At 38.6% G+C, this 22,601-nt stretch overlaps 1 protein-coding gene across 1 annotated transcript in view; it reads right to left on the reverse strand.

Annotated features, from left to right (window-relative positions):
• Positions 1-561: 561 nt before the first annotated feature.
• Positions 562-22,601, reverse strand: part of GPR63 (G protein-coupled receptor 63) — a 57,522-nt gene continuing 35,482 nt past the window's right edge. The window contains exon 2 of the mRNA XM_040983097.1: positions 562-2,196. Within this exon, the coding sequence (XP_040839031.1) occupies positions 787-2,049 (1,263 nt within the window). The 5' untranslated portion in view covers positions 2,050-2,196 and the 3' untranslated portion in view covers positions 562-786. The remainder of the gene's footprint in view (positions 2,197-22,601) is intronic.

Here is a 22,601-nt window from a genome sequence, read left to right on the forward strand (position 1 = left end):
GGAATCGCCATGGCCTGAGCTAACTCATGCCTGCACTGTCCTTTCAAATCTGTAAGACAGGCTTCTCTGTCTCCTCAATTTTGCCCTACTGCTCTAAAAAGTCACTATTATGCTCAGAATTTTTTTTGTATTTTTATGTTCTCTTCTTTAAAAATGTACATGCAGATGAAACATTTAAAAGCTATATTCCTAGAAATGATACATCATGTTTCCTGAAACATAACATGCCATGTAAAAAAGAATTCTGAAAAATGACTAAATTAATTTGAATATTATTTCTAAAAGTGCACCAAAGTAAATAGTAATGACCTTTAAAATGTCACTGACCTCCTTAGGTTATTTTAAAAAATAAAACTAAATCTTTTTCAACTTAGATATAGGTTTTGGTTCCATGAAGAAGGCAAAAAGCAGCAATGTTTTCCAGAACAGAACCCATAAATACACCTACACATACCTTTAGCAGCATATAAAATGCCTACAAGTCAGTGTAACTGCAGGCTCAATAAACACAATCTTTATTCCTACTGCAAAACTGAACTCAAACACAAACCTATTTCCCCATTCTAAAGCAAGGATTTCTCTTGAATCCTGGAGGTATCCTTTGTGATCACTTTCCTATTGTGCATCATGGGTAACAGAAATGTAACTATTCTTTACATCCTTCTTTACATCTGCGTACACACACACACAAACAATATTTGGAATAATAAAATCTAACTAGAGAAGCTTGTGGAAGAAAACAAAGTCAATTAAGAACAATCCCCAAATGTCATTAGGTTCCAATATTCACACTACCGTCCGATGTTCCCCACACACATAGACAGCACTAGGACGTATCCGTCGCTTTGTGTGACCAGGGAGCTGTGGCAAAAACTTGAAGGACTTGGGCATCATATCCAGGCAGGCATCATGGAATTTCTTAATCCTCCAGTAGTAGATCAAGGGGTTCAATGCAGACTTGAGGTAGCAGAGCCAGAGCAACCAGGTGCTAATCTCAAAAAAGTTGTTTTTATAGTAAAAGTGCTCGCTGAATGTTGCCACAAGGCTGTAAGTGGTGAATGGGGCCCAGCACACAATGAAGACAGCAAAGAGAATCAAAATAGTGGTGAAGGCACGCGTTTTAAACCCCATGTCAATACTCATCTGGAAGGGTCTCTGTAGGCTCATGAGACCAAGCTTGCTGGCCTGGCTGAGGCATATACCTTCAGGGTAGCTGTGGATCCTCAAGGCATTGTGACGCAGGGTGTTGAGGATGCCCATAAATGAATACAGTATTACCAGGAAGGGTATGAAGAAAGAAATGAGTGAAATCAAAATTACATACGTCTGGTAGCCTACATCAGTCGTATATCCAAACACACACTGGGGGGCTCGGGAAGGTATCTGCAGGTCAGGGTTTCCTACAGCCAAAGGAAAAGCTACACAAAACGAAGCTGCCCAAGAAACTGCAATCAGAACCTTGGCCCTATATGGATTTAGCTTATCCTGCCTCTGAACTATAATAAGAAATCTATCAATGCTAATGATAACCAGGATGGCTACGCCCTCTATCACAAACAACCAGAAAAACATAGCAGATACCCTACAGAAAAATTTCCCAAAAATCCATCTGGTAGTAAGAATAGTTATCAGGGCAAAGGGCATGTTCAACACTGCAAGCAACATGTCTGCAAAAGCCAGGCTTGCAAGGAGGATGTTAATTGCAGATCGCATGGCAGCTTTTTGGTAAACCATGAGACAAACTACCAAGTTCCCAAGAAAAGACACAAAGAGAATAAATATCATTATAGCAGAAAGGATGATCTGTAGAGGCAAGTTCAGGCTCTTAAAAACTGCTGGTGTTGGGGGCACAGCCGTGCTATTCACTGTCCAGGAGCTCAAAGCAGCGGGAGCCGTGGTTTCAAAACTGTACCGAAGCAGAGGACTGAGGCTCGGGTGCTGGAGTGGCGGAGGGACTGTAACATTCATGTAGGTGTTTTCATAGACTACAAACGTCGTATTAGACGGCCCAATGTGAGATGCAGTCAATACTGCTGATGAGACCACCATGGTGTCAAGATGGATGATACACGCAGAGATGTGGGGATTCTTCAAACATCTCAAAGGAGAACAGCAGTTTTAGGTTCCATTGATGGGCTTGGAAACACATTCTGGAAAACAGACAAGGTGTTCCATCTTGCATAGGAGTCCTTTCGCCTGAAAACAAGTCCAAAACATGGAAAGTAAGTGAGAAATGAACACTGCAGATATTTTACTTCCACATCATGAAGGATCCGTTTGATGTTTTTTTTAAAATCTTTAAGTATTGAAATTTCTAGCTTAGCATCAAAATATTTTTGTTGTGTTGTTCTTACATCTAGCTGAATATGAGGGAATTCTAGTAAAAAGAATCTCAAAATGTACTACTTCCTTGAAGATAAATGTTAAAACTTGTCAATTTTTAAAAAAATTTCTAGCAGTATCATGGCCTTGCCACAGTCATCATTAATATATTATTTATAGTTTAATAGATGCTTATCCCATTTTTATCTCAGCATAAAACTAGATAGCAAAAATTCTGAAGTCAGTTTCCAAAACAATGTGATAATTATATACTTTTGACCTAAATTCTTATAGGTAAGTACTAGGTTATTTTCAATGAAAGTCTAAAACCATTTTTTGATTATTTTTTCAAAATCTATCTTCGCAGAAATCCACCACCAATAATACTCATGCAGTCACTGCAGAGAAAAAATTACAACTAAAAAACAATGGTCCTATTTTTAAAACTTTTCTTTTTCTGTTTGCATATTCTTTCCTCTCACTTAAACCTGCCCATTTCCATCCTTTTTTTTCTGATAAAGATATGAGAGTATATCAAAAAGTTTCTGTAACATGGAATTAAAACAGAAGTTTATTTTTGTGGGAAAATTCTGAAAGTCAAGTAAGCTTTAAAACGGCCTGTGGAAAATGTATCTCATGAAAACAAAATGCAGGCTTTCAAACTGCTTTTGCACCAACATACTTTATTTACTTATTCATTTGAGACAAAGAGAGGAAATACAGAGAGACAGAGTGCTCTTGTGTCCTGGCTCATGGCAATTCAGGTCTCAGATGAAGGTGGCAGAGACCCAACTCCCTGAGCCATTACCTGCTGCTTCCCAAGATCAACACTGGAAAGAAGCTGAAATTGAGAGCTGGAATTAAGCCCAGGCACTCCACTACGGCACATGAACATCTTAACTGGAATCTTAACTACTAGCTTAAAGGCTTGCCCCAATTTATCTTTCAATTCCATTTTTTTCAAAGGATGATTTATTCTTCAAGAACCCTTATACTTGTGTCTTCTAAACCCTTATACTTCCTCTTCTAAAACTGCTCTTATGTATGTTAGTAATTAACACAAGATGTTAGTCAAATAAAGATGGTGGATGTTAAAGGATCTATATAAGAAAATATTTAAGAATGAAGAATCTATTTCAGAAAATTTCCAAAGACATTGAGCTGTTTTGCTCTAACAAATTTAGCACTCTCTTATTCCTACACCAACTTCTTAACAACTTCTGCAACCTACAACTTTTTGTCTTGTTAGAAAACTGTTTTGTGACATGGATTCTTCCTTCTGTAGGTGTTTACTGAAGGTGAAGCATCTTCCATCAGAGAATGCTCTTTGTAAGCTACACTGATTCATTTAATAAATTTTTTAAAGTTCTGGGCACAATAAATACACAGTTTAAAATAAAACTGAATTTGTTCATTGTTTGAGCTTAAAATCAGTCATTAATTTTAAGGATAAAATTCAGTATTCATTTCCTGACGTGTAAAGGGTGAGAGTATCAGGTTTGTGAGAACCAAGATCTAGCAATGTTGTCAAACCACAGATATCTGTCACACCCGTATCTCCCCATAATCCCCATGTTTATTTCCAAGGCTGCTATTATGAATAAGAATATTGATCCATTTGTTCAAAATATCAACCTCACTAGCTACTGTTTTTATGCATCCTCACATTTTAGCTATGAAATGCAAGACATATTTGGATAAGATACCACACAAAGCCAGTAATTTGCAAATTATACCAATCACAAGGGATCAATAGAAAGGCAAAGTTTACATGCTTTATTCCATAATCACTTCCACAGAACTAAAATAATTACACTGCAAGTAGACAGTGTTTGCTAAGTAAATCATTCTCAAATCAAACTCACCTCTAGATAGCAATCATGAACATTCAAATGTGTACCTTAATTTAGTACAATAGCTAAAACTGAGTTTGATCAATAAAATAAACATATTCATCCTGCAATAGTTCACATTTTAATAAACTGAGTTTGTGTGACCACATCAGGAACAAAACCAAAAAGCAGAATGGAAACAAAGTAAAATTTTAATTTGAAAGATGTTTTGAAAGTACTTATGTTTGCATTATAGAGTGATGATACCTTTTCTGTCATTAAAACTCCTTGACTACAAAACAAACTTAATTCATTCATCAGATATTTATTGAAGAACCTATTGTGTGTCAGGCATAAAGAGAAAAATAATGAGCATATGGTGCCTTCATTTCTTGTCCTTTTTTAAGCAGCCTGTTCATATTTCTGAAATCACACTGAAATGATAGCAAAGTGATTTTTAAAAAATGTACACACACAAAAGAAGTATGAAACATATATTACTAGATAAAAGAGGATCTTTGTAAACATTTTAATGTAAAAAGATCTAGATGGTGATGTGGTGACTGACTCAGCAAAGAAAACAAGTTACCCTCAATACTTTCAAGGAAATAAGCTTTAAAGAATCTGTAACACCGTAGGCTCACAGGGAAGTCCTAGACACCAGCTACGACAGAAGGAGTGAGTGAGTCTGAAAAACAGGAGAGGTGACTGAAATCGGGGCCACTAGAACCCAATTCACATCCAGGTCTTTGCTCTAAGCAATCACGTGAAAGCACAACACCTCCACTTCAGTCTCCCAAGTCTGTGGCACAACCAAACCTGACAAGCAAAATCAAAAATACCAGTGCTGGGCTGAAGACAGGATTGAGTAAACACCTGAAAACTCCAAATGGGGAACTGAGCTCCTCTCTCCTGGACGCCCCCATTCTGCCAGAAGCCAGGTGTCCGCTGCCTTTGCAGAAGACTCAAGAGCTCATACATTCCTGCCACGGAACAGCCCTCTGCGTGGGGGTACAGGAGAGATCACACACTGTGCATCAAAGATAACAACAGAAAAATTCCAGCCTGGTGCTCAGTCATCTTGAGAACTGAATACAGACTGCTATCAATCCCAGACCAAGAACAGAGCTTTTCAGCTTTTCCGTGCAGAATTGGATTAATGATTGTTTCTTTTATATAGACGGAAACAACTTAGGGAGTATTAGATTAGTGATAAGCAAAATGTTTTGTGTGGAATATCACAGAATATCACTGCTGCTAGGGCATTCCCTTAGTCTTTTACAGTATTTTTGCTGTTTATATGATTCTCAGAAAAAAATATTAGATTCTCCCTGAAGGCACAGACTGATTTTCATTCATTTCAGTATTCCCTATGATTAATATGGTTTGCAAAAAAATAATAAATGTTTGGAAAATTAAGATAACTTGCACTGTGTTTTGTGAAATCACAAAGTATATTTTTTAATCATATGTACACACAAAAGTTATTCAAATGAGGTTTTTCTATTTTACTTAAAAAGCACAGAGGCAAAGGAGAACAACCACTTTTCTCCCCAAATGCCTACAGAACTGGGGCTGAGCCAAGCTGATGCCAGGAGCCTGGAACTTAATTTTGTGGTTGGGTATAGAATGGGATAGAGATGGGTGGGAGTTCTGAAGTTCCTGCTCTGAAGAATTCCCTTTGCCTGTCTAATGAACTTACAAACATTGCAAAAACAATCACTAGAGGCCTCACCTGCCTCATGAGACTTTTGCTCTTCCTAAGAAACTTGTCCTACCACCTCTACTGCTTCTATACCTATAAAAACAGTCTGTTAAGTCCCAGTAGAAACCAAAGTGTAGGGCCCAGCACAGTGGCCAAGTGACTAAAGTATTCCTCTTGCATGCACCAGGATCCCATATGGGTGCTGGTTCATATTCTGGCTTCTCACTTCCCTTCCAGCATCCTGTTTGTTGCCTGAGTAAGCAGTAGAGGATGGGCTAAATCCTTGGGACCCTGCACCTACATGAGAGACCATGTGGCCACTTGGAGAGTGAACCAGTAGATGTAAGATCTCTGTCTCTCCTTTCTTTCCAATAAAAAAATAAATCTTAAAAAAAAAAAAAAAGGAAACCAGAGTGTAAATTATAAAGTATGACCTGTAATGAGATACTAGGTACATGAAAAATGCAAAACTTATTTGCACACACACATAGATGTGTGTTTGTGTGTGTACATATACATAAAAATGTTGAATCAGAACAGCAGAAATATTAGATGAAATTCACTGATGCTGGAATATTAACAGAGATTCTGGATTCCATGTGTTAGGTTCAGTTGCTGAAAATGTCTCTAGTAGCTGATGTTATTAGTTGAATGAAGTCTAAACCCACTATGTGAAACTGAGATGCTAAAAATTTCCTCAGTAGTTTACTGTAGTTATACTTCTGGAATAAAATAAGAATATTTTAAAAATAAAACATTCAGAATCTTGTTTGCAAATATCTAGAAGTACCTGAAAAGAAACAAAGTACCTATAAGGGTACAGCTATATTTTAAAATGTAGTGCTCAAAGAGGCAATTTACGCTCTATAAACAAAATCACTTCTTTTCTCCTGAGTTTTGTTAGGAAGTGCAATGTCACTAAAGCTCTTTTTCAAATTTTTAAATTCATTTTAATGCTAGAGAGAGAGAGAGAGAGAGAGAGAGAGAGAGAGAGAGACTCTTCCATCTCATCTACTGTAACACTCCCCATACTGATGGCAATGGCCAGAATTGAGCTAGGCTGATGCCATGAGTGCAGACCTGTACTCAGCTCCCCCATCAAGAAGGCAGCAACCCAAGCATCAGGGCCATCCCTCATTGCTTTATCCAGGATATTAGGAAGAAGATGGATCAAAAGCAGAGCAGATGGGACACAAACCAATCCACATGTGATACCTATGTCACAGGCGATGTCTTTATCCACTATACCACAACACCAGCCCTGCCCTTAGCTCTTTCTTCAATTATATATCCATTAAAAGAATCTATAGCAACTTTAAGAGATGATTATTATTAAAATCCACATTTTTAATTTGAGGAAATCAAAACTGATATATAGGACAGTCAAGGTGTTTGCTTAAATCACACAGTTAACAATTTGTATGGCTATCATTTCAACACAGGAGACTTCTGTTATCTACTATGGTATGTTGTAAAATCACGAATGTACAGAAATGTCACTGATGAAAGAAAAATATAATTTGTCTTCATTTATACTTTTATGTTATCAAAAACATACTACTGAATTTCAAAGGCAGTTATAATAAAATTAGAAATGATTTGGGATTATATCTATATTTTTATGAAGACAATCATGTAAATATAGGGCTATGTGCCTTGATTACAAAAATTTGGATCTCCCAAACAATATGTGACATATGGAATTCCAACATGCATAGGAAATTCAAATACTCTTTTTTCCCCAAAATGAGATTCAATAATAATAAAAAAAATTTTAACAGTGCTAAATTTGCTTAGTGTTTCTCCATGTCTATATCCCAACGTCAAATAAAAATACAATAAAGCTCCAAGTAACAAGATCAGTTTTCACTTGTCATCTGAAAAATCACTGGTTGTTTTTCAATCACCAGCACACTTGAAACAATCTGATAATGTGAATATTCTAATATCCTAACAAAAGCAGAATATTAACTGAGTGAAAACAAAGAATTCTTCATGCCAGTTCTTTCAGTGCCCAAAAGGATTTCCTGAAGCTGAAGTAATACAAATGTTGGCTATTTTTTTAGAGAAGTATTTCACAGCCTGACATGCCCAGGGCTTCCACAAGATTCTGCTAGAAAGCTGTCATCAAAACTGGGACTGCAGAGAAAAGGAGCAACAAGTAGGATATCTGCACTGAACCCTAATCCAGTCAACTAAACAGAGCCAGTTCCTGTATTTGTTCCGGCTACCTCAAATTCTTCAAGATGGTTTTTCTCTCTCACTCTCAATCTCTAAAATTTTCAAAATCAACCTCAATTTCCAAGTGACACTTGGTTTTGCATACAGGCTGGAATATATGGCTCTGCCAATGTATGAGGATATTTGTCCATCACTTAGGACTTCCGCCTCCAATGCCACTAGGATAACACTGCTACTCTTACTTCATCGGGTGAGGCCCCCACTTGGCTCAATATTCTGAGAACTTGCTATTTAGCACTTGCCAAATAGGTAGCACTTCCGAACCTACCTATTATCTTTACTAGGGTTGAGCCCCAGCGACTGCAGTTATCTTAACAAAAAAAAAAAAAAAAAAAACAAAAAAAACAGCAATGGGAGTTCTTTATCTTTTTCTCCCTGTCAAATAAATATTTCAGAACTTCACCTTTCATGCAATGTATACCTCCCCCAGTTGTAGGCATTGTTTAGGTTGCCCCATGCCTAGGTTAAGTGTTACACTGATGAGAGAAAAGTAGACAATAAATAATGCTGGCATTCTGGGCCCAGTTCATGCTAACTTGATGTCAACTATACCACTGTTCCAATGTGGGTGCTTATTCTTCAATGTTACATCTGCAGGAGCAGGGAGGAGGGAAGGGGATGAAGACTGTAGTCACCTGCTTGCCAGGGTTCTTGAGGTGGGAGCCACTGAGGCCTTTGATTGGGTAGAACTGCACCCACAAGCCTCCCCAGGTGAGGCAACTGCACCCTCTGGCATGTATGAGGGCTGAGCTGGGAGCAGGTAGGGTGAGGTCACCTTGAGAACCAGTGCTTCCAACCTCCCCAGGACAGAGCCAGGGATAGGGGCAGGCCGGGCAGCGGCCCTAAAAAACTAGCATGCTGGATCTCCCAGAGCCAATCTGCAGCACCCAATGTGAAGCAAGGTCCACCAATAATTTCTGGCATCAACCTGCAACATATCTATTCTTTCATTACATTATTCCTCAGATATGTAAGTATCTCAAGTTCAGAGACCAGAAACTGCAAGTATGTATTCTGTTGTCACACCACACATGTTGTATGATTATACCATCTACATTGCTGACTCTTATGTAAAAAAAAACCACAAACAGAACAGAAGGAAGAAATGTTTATCTTTATCACATCTTTCTCTTCCCAACTCACTCAAACCCCGAACATGTCCCACACACATTGTGTGTGTGCATGTATGTGTGTGTATGTGCGCGTATCTTCATTATATAATACTGGTGGAAGTACAAAGTGCTGTAACTAGCATTTTTCAATATTAAAAATACTTTTGTGCTGGTGTTGTGGCATAGTATATTAAACTTCCACCTGCAGTGCCAGCAACTCATATGAGTGCTGGTTTAAGTTTCAGCTGCTCTGCTTTCAATCCAGCTCCCTGCCAAGGTGCCTGGGAAAGCAGCAGAAAATGTCCCAAGCTCTTGGGCCCTTGCATTCAAGGGGAGACCTGGAAGAAGCTCCTGGCTTTTGGCTTTAGACCAGTCTAGCTCTGACCATTATGGCCTGCTGGGAAGTGAACCAGTGAATGAGAAGATCTCTCTCTCTCTCTCTCTGCCTCCCTCCGTCCTTCCCATCCTCTCTTCTTCTCTCTCTCTTTAAATCTGCCTTTCAAATAAAGTTTTTTTTTAATAGCAATTGAAATATTTAGAATTCTATCTACAAAAAGTGACACAAATATTAAAATTGCTATTACAGCATGAATTCATAATGAAAAATTAGACTCCTTCCTAATGTTCATCAATGAGATAGCACTTAAATGAACTGTAATACACATATATTGGGACTATCATGCCAATATCACAAATAACAAACTGGTCTATAGTATGGACACTAGAAAAGAGTCATGATGGAGGTATGAAAAACTAACTCATACACAAAGGATGATACCTTTATTTAAATGCATTTAGATGTGTATATTTGAATATGTATGCATGCATGCATGTATAGACAGATAAAGCACAATGAATAATTGAGGTCTTTTAACATTTTATGGAAACTCATAATGTGACACACAGGCATGACTTCAAAATTTCAGAAACCAAAATAAATTTATCTTTTAACTCAATTTTCTAAAAAACTCAAAAGAATTTCTATAAACCATAGTAAAAAAAAAAAAAGCAGCACATTTCTGTTCTCGTATGACATCAGCAGACCAAAGAACATTCTTCTTATTCACCTGGCTTTGTAAACTTTTTTTCCCCCACAATATATTAACACTGGGTTTTATTGATAGATTTTTCTTTCCCTGTCCCCTGTATATGTTTTTGAAGATACAGGCTGTAACTTAGTAGGCTTAACACAGGCTGTGCTCTTTGGTGATACTTAAGATGCAGTGACCCTCTGCACCACCTTTCAGCCATAAGCACAGAGAAGAGAGACAATCATAGTCTAGATTCTCTCTACAGTCAGGCCCAGCAAAGAACTGAGACCCAAGCTTCTGAGTTTTCAGCAGAGACCTTCCCTCTCCCAGTTCCAGAACAACCTTGAAAGTGCAATGCCCACTAGGAAAATTCCAGTAGTTGGCCTAGGGGCAGGCAGTTAGCCTACTAGTTAAATGTCACACATCCCAAAACAGAGAGGCTAGGATTAAATCCTAGCTCCGGCTCAGGATCCAGCTTCCTGCTGATGCAGACTCTGGAAAGCAGTGGTAATGACTCAAGTCACTGGGTTGCTGTCACCCACATGGGAGGTCTGGATTGAGATATTAATTTCTTATATCAGATCTGGCATTGGTCATGGTCTTGGTCACTGTGCACATTTGGGGAATAAGCTAGTGGACAGGATTTCCCTTCCTTACTCATTCTTGCTTTCTTTCTCTCCTTTTGTTCACCCTTCATAAACAGATAAATAATACTTAGAAGTAAATAAAAATTAGCTTTGATTCTATTGATCCCAGGCTGCTGGTAAGAACTGAGCAGCACTACTTTGAAATAACTGCTGCTTCTGTGTCTTAATAAGCAAAAAAAATATATGCATAATCACTACTGGCAAAGAAGAAAAGAAGATGAAAAGGAGGAACAAAAGGAAGAAAAGAAAGGAAGCTCTGAATGTTCCAGTAAATTCCTTCTTTACAGGCAGGCAGCATGGCCTAGCGGCTAAAGTCCTCGCCTCGAACACACCAGGCTCCCATATGGGCGCCGGTTCTAATCCCGGCAGCTCTGTTTCCCATCCAGCTCCCTGCTTGTGGCCTAGGAAAGCAGTCAAGGACGGCCCAAAGCCTTGGGATCCTGTACCCACGTGGGAGACCCAGAAGAGGTTCCTCATTCCCGGCTTTGGATCGGCACAGCACTGGCCATTGTGGTCACTTAGGGAGTGAATCACTGGATCTTCCTCTCTGTCTCTCCTCCTCTCTGTATATCTGACTTTGTAATAAAGTAAATAAATCTTTTTTTTAAAAATTCCTTCTTGACAAGAAGAAAACAGAAAGCAATCTGAAATATTGGCTTAATTCAGACAGTCTGTCTGAAAGTGAAAGCTGAGAGAAAGCAGAGCTGGCTAGGCTTACTGAGCCTCTCCCTGCTGTTCTGGGCCACAGGCAATACTTCAGTAGGACAGGGGTCACACCGCTGTCCTCTGCTGTTCACAGCATAAGAATTTCACTCAACCTCAAAGGCTTCCTTCTTCTATCCCTATCAGAGGTTCCTCTCATTTACGAGATAAAGTTAAAAAAAAAAAGGTAAGAAACAGAAGCATCACACATAAACCCAAATTCCTTCCCTCTAATGGGTTCTCACTGCATATCTAGATGTTCAAATGAGAAAAGGGGAATGGCACACAGAGGACATAGTACGATGTAAGCAAATATACTGACTATACTCCCGAGTGTTGTTACTACAAAGGAGAAAGAGAAAGAAAAAATGCACTTCACCTCATGAGCAATCCAACTTTCAACTCTGATTAAACACAAAGAAAGCAATCACTTTCACTGGGCAAGCCATTCTGCAATTTAAAAACGTAGTGCACAAACAGGGATAGGCATTTGGCATGGTGGTTAAGACACCACTGGGATACTATGTTGGGGTATCTTGGCAATTCCAGCTTCTTAGCTAATGTGCTTCTGGGAGGCAGCAGGTGGTGGCTCAAGCAGATGGGACCTGCTTGGGACTGAGCTCCCTGGCCCAGGCCTCACTGCTACGGCCATTTGGGAAACAAATCAGCTGAGATGTGAGACCTCTGTCCGACCTTCAAATAAATAAAATAAGTATTATTTTTATTAATTTCTACATGTTTTTGGTTTATCTGCAACTCCAGAAAAAGGAAGCCTTTATCAAAATATCTGAAAAAACCATGTCAACTGATTGGAATGAGGTGGAGGGCTTATTTAAAGCCACTTTTATAAACAGCAAATTATCATTGCATCAAAATTCTCACTTATTTCTAAGGTGTATCTAATATAAAACCTATTCTCAAGAAAGCTAAAGCAATGGAAAATGCTTTGTGCATATTTTAAACATGAAACCTAAGTGATATTCTATTTATAACACTATTCCATTGTAAACACATTTCTAATCCCAACTAGAATATTCATTCACCACAAAAAAAATGTATCTTCTCACAGACACATGGCAAGAAAAATCAGTATTTAATATAAAAATAAATTAACTGTAATTAAAATATAGGACAGTATATTTTTAAAGTGGCTAAAATAGAAGATTATCCTTCTGGAACCCTTGTAGGTAGGTAGGTAGGTAGATATGGATATATAGACAGACATACAGATAGACAAAAAAATTCTTGTGATGGGTTTTGTTCATATTCCCTTTGTATCCTATTTCTGGTTCTTATTCTTTGGTTCACATTCACTAGATTGATGTTTTGTTGAAAACTGTCACTGAATTGAAACTATTGCTGGGAGAAATGCAGGCAGATTTCCTCAGCCATTTTCAGTAGTTCACAGAAACACTACTTACCTGTGACTGATGTTTCTCAAAATGGTATCTGTAAAATCAATGTCTGGTGAGAAATAGCACATCTTATTGAACGACGCATTCAGTCTTAAATCATAGGCTGCCTAGATATATAACTGCTGTTACAACTTGAATCCTCTTATTGCCTATTGACCATCTGCATAGAACAAGTGTGAAAGGTTTTATTTTTTATACCTAGAGTATATGGGCATTTTGGGCGCCAGTTCTAATCCCAGCAGCTCCACTTCCCTTCCAGCTCCCTGCTTGTGGCCTGGGAAAGCAGTCAAGGACAGCCCAAAGCCTTGGGACCCTGCACTCACGTGGAGGATCTGGAGGAAGTTCCTGGCTCCTGGCTTTGGATTGTCACAGCACTGGCCGTTCCGGTTACCTGGGGAGTGAATCATCAGATGGAAGATCTTCCTCTCTGTCTCTCCTCCTCTCTGTATATCTGATTTTGCAATAAAAATAAATAAATATATTTTTTTAAAAAAAAGAGTATAAGGGCATTCTATTAAAATCCACATGCTAACCAAAAGTGATGCAAGCTTTGTCTGATTTTGAGAAATGCACATGAGAGGGGAAACAGTTCAAAAGTTTAGTTCTCTTCCTATAGCACCAGTGATCTCTTGATTAACATCAGTAATGTGATACTTAGCAAAGGTGTTTCTATGGTTCAAGCCTAACTTTTATCTTCCTATTCCAATTTTTAGATATTTCATAGCACCTCAAACTCTGCAAATGGAGGAGGTTATTCCTCTTCACTCCAAGCTACCTGTGATGGTTAATTTCAGATGTTAACTTGAATGGGTTAAGCAATCCCAGTTAACTGGTAAGACAGTATTTCTGAGTATGTATGTGAGTAGTTTTTTGTTTTAGAAGAAAATGGAATTTGAATCAGTGAACTGAACAAGAAAGATCCACCCTCACACAAGTAGTACACAGGCACCATCCAATCTGCTGAGGGCCCAAGCTGAGGCAAAACAAACAAACAAAAAAAAAGGTGGGAAAGTCCATTTCATTCTCTCTTCTGGTACTGAGGTATCCATTGTCATCTTTCCTTGAACATAGGAACTCACAGTTCTCAACCCTGCAGACTCCAGGTCTTACACCACCAGCCCGCAGGGCTCAGGCCTTCCACTTCAGACTGAGAGCTACATCACCGACTCCCTTGGTCCTCCAACTTGTAGACAGCATGTATGGAAACTTATTGGCCTCCATAATTGCATAACAAATCATCTTATATATTTAAATTTATACATTTTTCTATCTATAATTAGAGATTCTATTAGCTGTTTCTTTGTTGAGCCCTATTTATTTCCCCTCCATCAGAGTTCCTTCAGTGACTTTATCACTCCCCAGTTTATATACATCAGAAATCCAAGTCATCTTAACATGTTTTTTCCAGGCATAATCCATTCTATTCCCCAAAAACTGCTCATTTTAACTCCTAAATATTGTTCAGGCTACTTCTTGCCAGCCCCTCTATTATCATACTGGTCCGAATTAACAACCACCTTCATAAAATATAGTTATGCCTGCCCGATGCAATTTATATTTAATATCCATTTGTCAAATAAATAAACAATCAACTGCTAACTATACACCCAAGTCCATCACCTTTTTAATTTTTTAATTCTTATTCTCCCACTGCTATGGGAATTTTTCCTATTCTGTGACTAAGCCAACATGAACTCGATCTCCATCCTCCATTCTACTCTTTAAACTCAACATGTACTATTTCGTACTAATATTTACTCAGTAGTCATTTTATAGTTACCCATGTCACTTTTGATTCATGCTCCTGTCCGTGCCCATGTCCTTGCCTACTCACCTTTGATGGGGAGTGAAATCCAACAACAACAACAACAACAACAACAACAAAAAACTGTGTTATTTTTGCCTGAACTGAATCCTTAAACACAATTAAGAATCCAGTGTATAGTACATACTCAAGCAAAAGTCACTGAAAAATTAAGTTTAAACCTTCTCTCATCACATTTAAAATCCAGTGTCTTTCTTTTATAATTCCATGCTATGAAATTCTTAAAAGAATAGATTTTTTTTTCACAGAAACTCTTTTAGAAATGTGATTTTTCTGACTCACTATTGAGTTTCCATAGTTCTATATCAGAACATCTGGTACAGCTCATCCAATTGGGAAGCAAGCTGCAAAGATAAGCACCATAACAATACCCAGGTTATAGATGAAATCAAGTGTATCATGGGATCTGCCTCTTGGGGCAATTCTCTGTCCTCTAGGTAATGAGGCAGAAAGTAAACAGAGGAACAGAATTATATTAAATCTACAGTCTAGAAATTATGTAAATAAAAATATGAGGATCATAAAACTAGAGATAAGGATCTAAGACAAAAGTCTAACTAGTAACAAAAACATAAAAGTATAATAAAAAAATCAGAATATTCAAAAAAAAACCTTGCAGATGGGAAACTAAGGAAAGAGAACAGTGTTGACAGAAACTGAGTGTTTTTGCCCCTGTATACACACTCCCTGTATTCTCTCAGTCCTACCTGCCACCTGGGCCTCCAAAAATCCCATGAACATCAGCTACCTGCCCAAATCTGATACTACAAAACCCACAGAAGCTCCAGTTCACTGTGACTCCCACCAATTCTCACCTCCTATTACTTACTACTATTACCCATTACACTGTGGGATACAGAATTTCTTTTCTCCTGGCTTCCTAGAGCAGCTCCTTAATACATAATGAGAGTTAAACAACACACAATGGGGAAGAACTTTGACATCTAGATACAAGAATCAGAAAGAATGTCTCTCCTTTCTGTCCAATAACTGCCCACCAGGGCAATGTGAAGTTCTGTCTGGAAAAAAACTCACTTGAAGTTGCAGCCAGATCAAGTAACACATCATCTTGCATTTATTTTTCCTTTTTCCTGGCCTCGCTTACCCTTCCACCTCATTATTAATATCCCAAGACTACAACTCCCAATGTAGGCTACAGTTTCTAGAAAACTACCACTAAGAAACACAAAAGCAAAAACATGGGACAGTGTCGGGGAGGGAGAAGGGATGAGACACTTCTCTAGAATACTACCACACTTCTCTATAATACTACCACTATTCTTCGGTAACCACAGTTAATGACCTTTCCATCCATTTACTTCAGCCCAAACTGGGAGTCAAACATCAGTTCCTCTTGTTCCTCTACCAGAACAGCAAACTAGTCAGTAAGACCAGCCAAATTCACCCCCCTAGAAATTCTTTATTTCCTGCACCCTGACCATATTCTAGTAGGAGTGTTCTAAATGATCTCTCTTCCTCAATCTTGCTCTCAATTTAAATTCACCCTCTAAACTGCTAGAGAAATAAAAAAATTACAATCCTAACTATATAAACACTTTATAGATTCCCATCAGCTGCAGTAATGGCACTTAATACCTCTTTTTATATTCAACAAAACAGTGATTCAACAGGTTCCCAACTGATACGAATTCAGAATGAGTCTGAAAGATACATTTGAATTTGGGGAGAGCTGCCCTCTGTTCTCTCTCAGATAACAATTTGCCTACCTACTTTGTTTTGCCTTGTTACAAGCAATACTTCCATTACCTAAAAAAAGAAAGAGTCCCTAGGCTACAGCACCAGCCACATTGATGTGGACTGCCAGTGAGTGAATGACAAGCTCAGCATTGCCAGCAGTACCGGAACATGCATGCATTCCAAATCCTACATGCTTCTGTTAGCACTGGCTGGAAGTATCCAGCATGACTGCATACTCAGTATACCCATTCCCCATCATGCACAAGAACTTCACTTCCTATCAGTCAGGCAACAGACATCCTGACACTTCCTAACTTTCAACATGTGCACCTCAGCCCTAACCCAAACACCACCCCTTCTGGACACTCACTTAGGCTACTCCGACCTGTAAGAGGACAATTCCAACTTCAGTGGGGAGGGTGGCCCTTCTTTCCCCATGAAGAAAGGTTACCAGTACTCATATCTGTGTGTATATCATCCAGTTCAATAAAGTTTATTTTCCTGTAAAAGTTTATGTTTCCTACTTGGATTCTTTTCTCACATGGAGACAAGCACTGGGAACAAGACTAGCTGTGGGCCAACTCCTTCATAACAACAAGGCAACCAACCACCCCATGTACAGAGCAGTCTAGGTATAGGACCACGACAATGGCTGGTCCCTCTATTTCAAGATCCTTCTTCATTTTTTTTCAGACATCTCTCACTCTTACATTTCCTTGAAAATGTTCTCTCCAAGCAGAGAAATCGTCCACCACCCTAAAAGTTGTGAGGAAGACATAAAATATTAGTTACTCCTCACCAGGGTATTGAAGATTTTTCTGCACACCCCTCCTAAAACTGTTCTGCACCTAAACTGTTGGCATATGCCTTGTAAGAGTTATAAGCCAGTCTAGACTATCCAAAAAAAGCCAGGTTCAACAAAATTATGCTTCAACACTATAAAATGCTGAATATTATAATGAAAATAGACACAAGACAGCTGAACAGTAATCTATAGCCATTTTAAGATGTATAGAACCCGGATGTGTATAAACTAAAATAGAAATGTCAATGAAGTAGTCACAGGATGTGGTTAAGAACTTGCATTTTTTTTAACATATTGGTTACGCAATACTATGTCAATTAATTCCATAACATTATAAATTGTTGCTGATGTTTTGTTGGGGCTTTTAATTGGTCGGGATGATACTCTGCTGGCTCTACCTTCAGACCAGAGAAGGTCTCCCCAACAAGCCCTTGAACTTATCTGGACAATAAGAGGCTGAACTCTATGCTTGGTATATGCTTGCAATGAAAGAATCTCAACTGAATTTGAACTGTGGTAATGCAACAAGGTGGAGAAATCCACCATGGGGGGAGGGTTAGGGGAGGGGTGGGGGGAATCCCAGTACCTATAAAACTGTGTCACACAATACAATGTAATTAATAAAAAAATAAAATAAAAAGAAAATGTTCTCTCTAGTCTTAGTTGGATGAAGCATGCTTTCTCACACACACACTCTATGCTCCAAATGTACTCTAAGTATATCAGAAGGTTGTCAATGTGGTACAATGACACTGTCTCACCAGGGGCAAGACACCTTTATGAAATGTTTATTAGATATGTAAAACCAGTTAGTGACAGAATACAAATTTCTATAAGAGTCCTGCAACATGAGAATCCTTGGGATTAAATAAATTCTGCTAAATATATTTATCTAGTTAAAAAGAAAGGAAAAAAGCACATCACTACAAATCTCTTTAGTGAAATAATAAAACCCACATTTTTCATAATTTTAAACTAAGCAAGAAAAAGAAAGCTACCAAAACAAATATTCTGTTTTCCTAATCATCTATTTCCATTGCCCATTTCTCTACATATATTCCAAGTACCAACAGCTCTTCAACAATCTTTCAACATAAATGGCCATAGAGAATGAAGATGGCAGAATATACTAAAGATTTGTTTAAACAGGTGGAAAAACATTAGCCAGGGTGAAGCAGAGAGGGCACATTCCAGGAAACAGGAGAGGACAGACTGACAGCAGAGGGGCACCTGGAGACTGATGGACACAAGAAAGCAGTGAGGACAATGTTGTGGTATTGCAGTGACCAGACACCCCAGTGGCACTCAGCAAGTAGTGATCTGAACTCCACCAGTAGCCGGAACTTCACCAACATGTAGGTAGGGAGGGGGGCTCACCAGGAGCTCAAGAGGTGAACTCAGACAAAGAACTGCCCATCTTGCTGGTTTGTTTGAATTGATCAGTAGCAGAGACAGAGCAGCAGATCCCAAACAGGTAGTACAGGAACAGGGTGGATTTGACAGTGCAGACCAACACTGGAGCTGAATTGAGAGGCATTTTGTATAGGGAGGCAAAGGCTGTGAGACAGGGCTGTGCACGCACTAAGCCGGGGGGGTGGAGGAACTCACTTCTGGCTCAGTGAAATGCAACAATGTGGCATCCTACAAGTTCCACCCAAAATAGGCCCAGGTAGCCCCAGACCTATTGGCTAGCAGATCAAGAACTCCACAAGTGGCACATCAGGCACCATTTTGTATTGTGTGGCAAAGGCTGAGAGACTACGGGAACAACACTGAGCTGCACATGCACTGAGCAAGGAGCAAACACACTGAGTTCAGTGCAATTCACTGGTCCCACAGGGAAAATAATACCAACTATGGCATCTTATGATTCAAAATAGGTACATGTGGCCTTCAGACCTAATGGCCAGCAGGTTGCAGCAAGATCAACACAGTCAACAACCTAGCTATTTAGGACACCTGGTGTCTACTTAATCCTGGAAACTGCTTGAACCAGAAGAGGGAGAAAGGCTGTACATGCAATGGTGCAGCCTTAGCATGGAATCACAGGATATGGAGAGTGGTGAGCCAAGAGCTGGGACTACAGAGCAAATCTGTGGAGGAAGTGTAACATAAGAGCCCAGATTTGAAACTCCCTGGAGGGAATGGTACAAATGACTGCAAATAAGAACTGTGTATCAATTGCAATACATAAAATCAAACTGTAAACCTGTGGGTGACACAGCTTAGAAACCTGCCCTAAAGAGAAGAATCTACTTACTAGAAACATAAAAACCAACAGCAAAAGAAGAGACAGAGACACAATAAATATTACTGAAGATTCCCCTGCAAAGGAGCTAAAGACTCTGCCAACCTCGGAGTTAACCAAGGAATACATCAAGAAAATGGGGGATACAAAATTCAGAAAACTCATTACAAAGCTTCTTATCAACAATAAGAAGCACATACAGGAATTCAAGGAATTTACAGAGTATATCACACAGGAAATAGCAACGCTGAAACAAAATCACATTGAATTTTTGGAAATGAAGGAAGTAAAAGAGCAAATTAAAATTTCATGGAAAGTCTCAATATTAACATGAATGAGACAGAAGAAAGAATCTCAAAATTCGAAGGTATTCCTTGTCACAATGGGGAAACAATCAAAAAGCTGGAAGCAGAGCTGGGTCAAGCTGAAGAAAGTATGCAAGAATTAAGAAACACTATTAAAAATGAAATGTAAGAATTTGGGGAGTTCCAGAAGGCACAGAAAGAAAAACTGGGCTTGAAAAACATTCAATGATGGGCCCGGCAGTGTGGCCTAGTGGCTAAAGTTCTCACCTTGAACACACCGGAATCCCATATGAGTAACAGTTCTTACCCTGGCAGCCCCACTTCCCTTCCAGCTCCCTGCTTGTGGCCTGGGAAAGCAGTCAAGGACGGCCCAAAGCCTTGGGACCCTGTACCCATGTGGGAGACCCAGGAGAGGTTCCTGGATCCTGGCTTCGGATCAGCATAGCATTGGCCGTTGCGCTCACTTGGGGAGTGAATCATCAGATGGAAGATCTTCCTCTCTGGCTCTCCTCCTCTCTGTATATCTGACTTTCCAATAAAAAATAAATAAATCTTTAAAAAGTATATATATATATTCAATGAAATAATAAAGGAAAATTTTCCTAATCAGGAGAAATAATTGGTAAACAATATCCAAAAGGGGCACAGAACTCCCAACAGTGTTAAGCAAAAGTGATCTTCCCCAAGATACAAGATAATCAAGCTCTCTGTGATCAAACATAAGGAAAAAATTTTTAAATGTGCACATGAAAAAAATTAATTGACATATAGAGGAAAGGCAACTAGATTCACAGCTGACCTTTCACAGGAAATTTTACAGGCCAGAAGAGAATGTAGTGACATAGTCCCTGTTCCAATAGCAGCCCAAAACAACGTACCCAGCAAAGCTTTCCTTGTCTTTCAAAAGGAATTAAAATTCTTCAACAGTAAAGATAAGTTAAAAGAATATGCCTCAGTAGCCTAGTGGATAAATCCTTGCCTTGCACACTCTGGGATCCCATATGGGTAAAAGTTGAAAACTCATCAATCAAACATCATAGATTATTAGATTGGACTTAAAAACCAAATCAATCTATTTGTTATTCACAGGAGACATAGCTCACAAACAAAGATCAGTGGAAACTATACGGATTTTGATGTTTTTGTTTAGTTTTGTGTTGTGTTGTTTTTTTTTAAAGATACATTTATTTTTATTGGCCAATCAGACATACAGAGGAGAGGAGAGAGAGATAGGATCTTCCATCCACTGATTCACTCCTGAAGTGCTCACAACGACCAGAGCTAAACCTATCTGAATCCAGGAGCCAGGAGCTTCTTCCAGGTCTCCCACATGCGGGTACAGGGTCCCAGGGATTTAGGTTGTCCTTGGCTGCTTTCCCAGGTCACAAGTAGTGAGCTGGATGGGAAGCGGGGTGGCTGGGACACGAACTGGAGCCCATAGGGGATCCTGGTGCATACAAGGTGAAGACTTCAGCCGCTAGGCTACTACACTGAGCCTGATGTTTTTGTTTTTAGTTTCACTTCTTCAAAACATTTTTTTTCTCATTCTTCACTGACTCATAGAGCATACGGTTGCATCATTTTCTTCAAGAAGGTTCTTAATTTTTTCCTTTCTTCAGCAACACATTAGTCATTCAGGAGCATATTATTTAACTTTAAGGCATTGTAAATTTCTACTTCTTCCTTTTGTTGATTTTGTTTTGTGACTTTTCACTTAAGGGAATGTATAGTAATTGTGTAATGGAGACTATCATATCCAGATGTGAGGATACAATGCAGTAAGCATCTCTACTTTCAGATCAAAGATGGACTTCCAATGAAATTGTTTAAATATCTTGACAATAGGATGCTGGACTCTCTGTCATTGTTCCTGCCCACAATGATGAACTTATGACTATTTAGGAAGAACTATACTATTTTAATAATATAGGGTAATTATATTTTAATAATTTTATATTTAAATTATTTTAAACTATATTTAATTTTAAAACTATATATTTTAAATTTATGTTTAAAATATGTTTAAATAGTATATCATTTAAAACTATATTTTAATAATTTTAATATTTTAATAATACAGTGAGAGTAGGATAAGAGGAGAGGGTAAGGAAAATCCTAAGGCCTATGGGATTCTATCATAAAATTATAATAAAAAAAGAAAAAAATAATGACCAATACTTAGGGGTCCAATTATCGCAGTAAGATATGATTGAGATGCTATGTTGAGATTATAAAAACAAAGGGAAATACTTATAATGTAATTTTCTCCCATTAAAGATAAGCTAGAATACTGTATATATAGCATAATTATAATTTCACTGCATGTGAAAGGAAACATTTTAAAATGCCCAAATGAAATCCTAATTTAGAAAAAACTCAGTATACAAGAATTATGTTTTATAGTTATGTGGCCTGACCATTATGAGGTTAGTGCATGAATTTAACCACCACTCGAATGAGCATACTTCTGCAAGCACTACTTAGCATCTCAGCTGCACACTGGAACACTGTTAAACATGTACACAGGAGCGCAGGACACAGGGTGGAGAACTAAGATCCATGGCTACGCTGTCACTGCACATCTAGAGTTCCTCGGAAGCTTGCAAATGGTTGGTTTCATGCCATGGACACAAGACTTTCTCTGAGGGTTACTAACTCCATGTGAAGCTTGCATTGGTTTCCTTCTCATCTCTTCCATCACAAAGCAACTGTC

This window comes from Ochotona curzoniae, unplaced genomic scaffold (genome assembly GCF_017591425.1).
Source record: "Ochotona curzoniae isolate NIBS_2020 unplaced genomic scaffold, NIBS_Ocur_1.0 contig_3819, whole genome shotgun sequence".
In the NCBI taxonomy this organism is placed as follows: Eukaryota; Metazoa; Chordata; class Mammalia; order Lagomorpha; family Ochotonidae; genus Ochotona; species Ochotona curzoniae.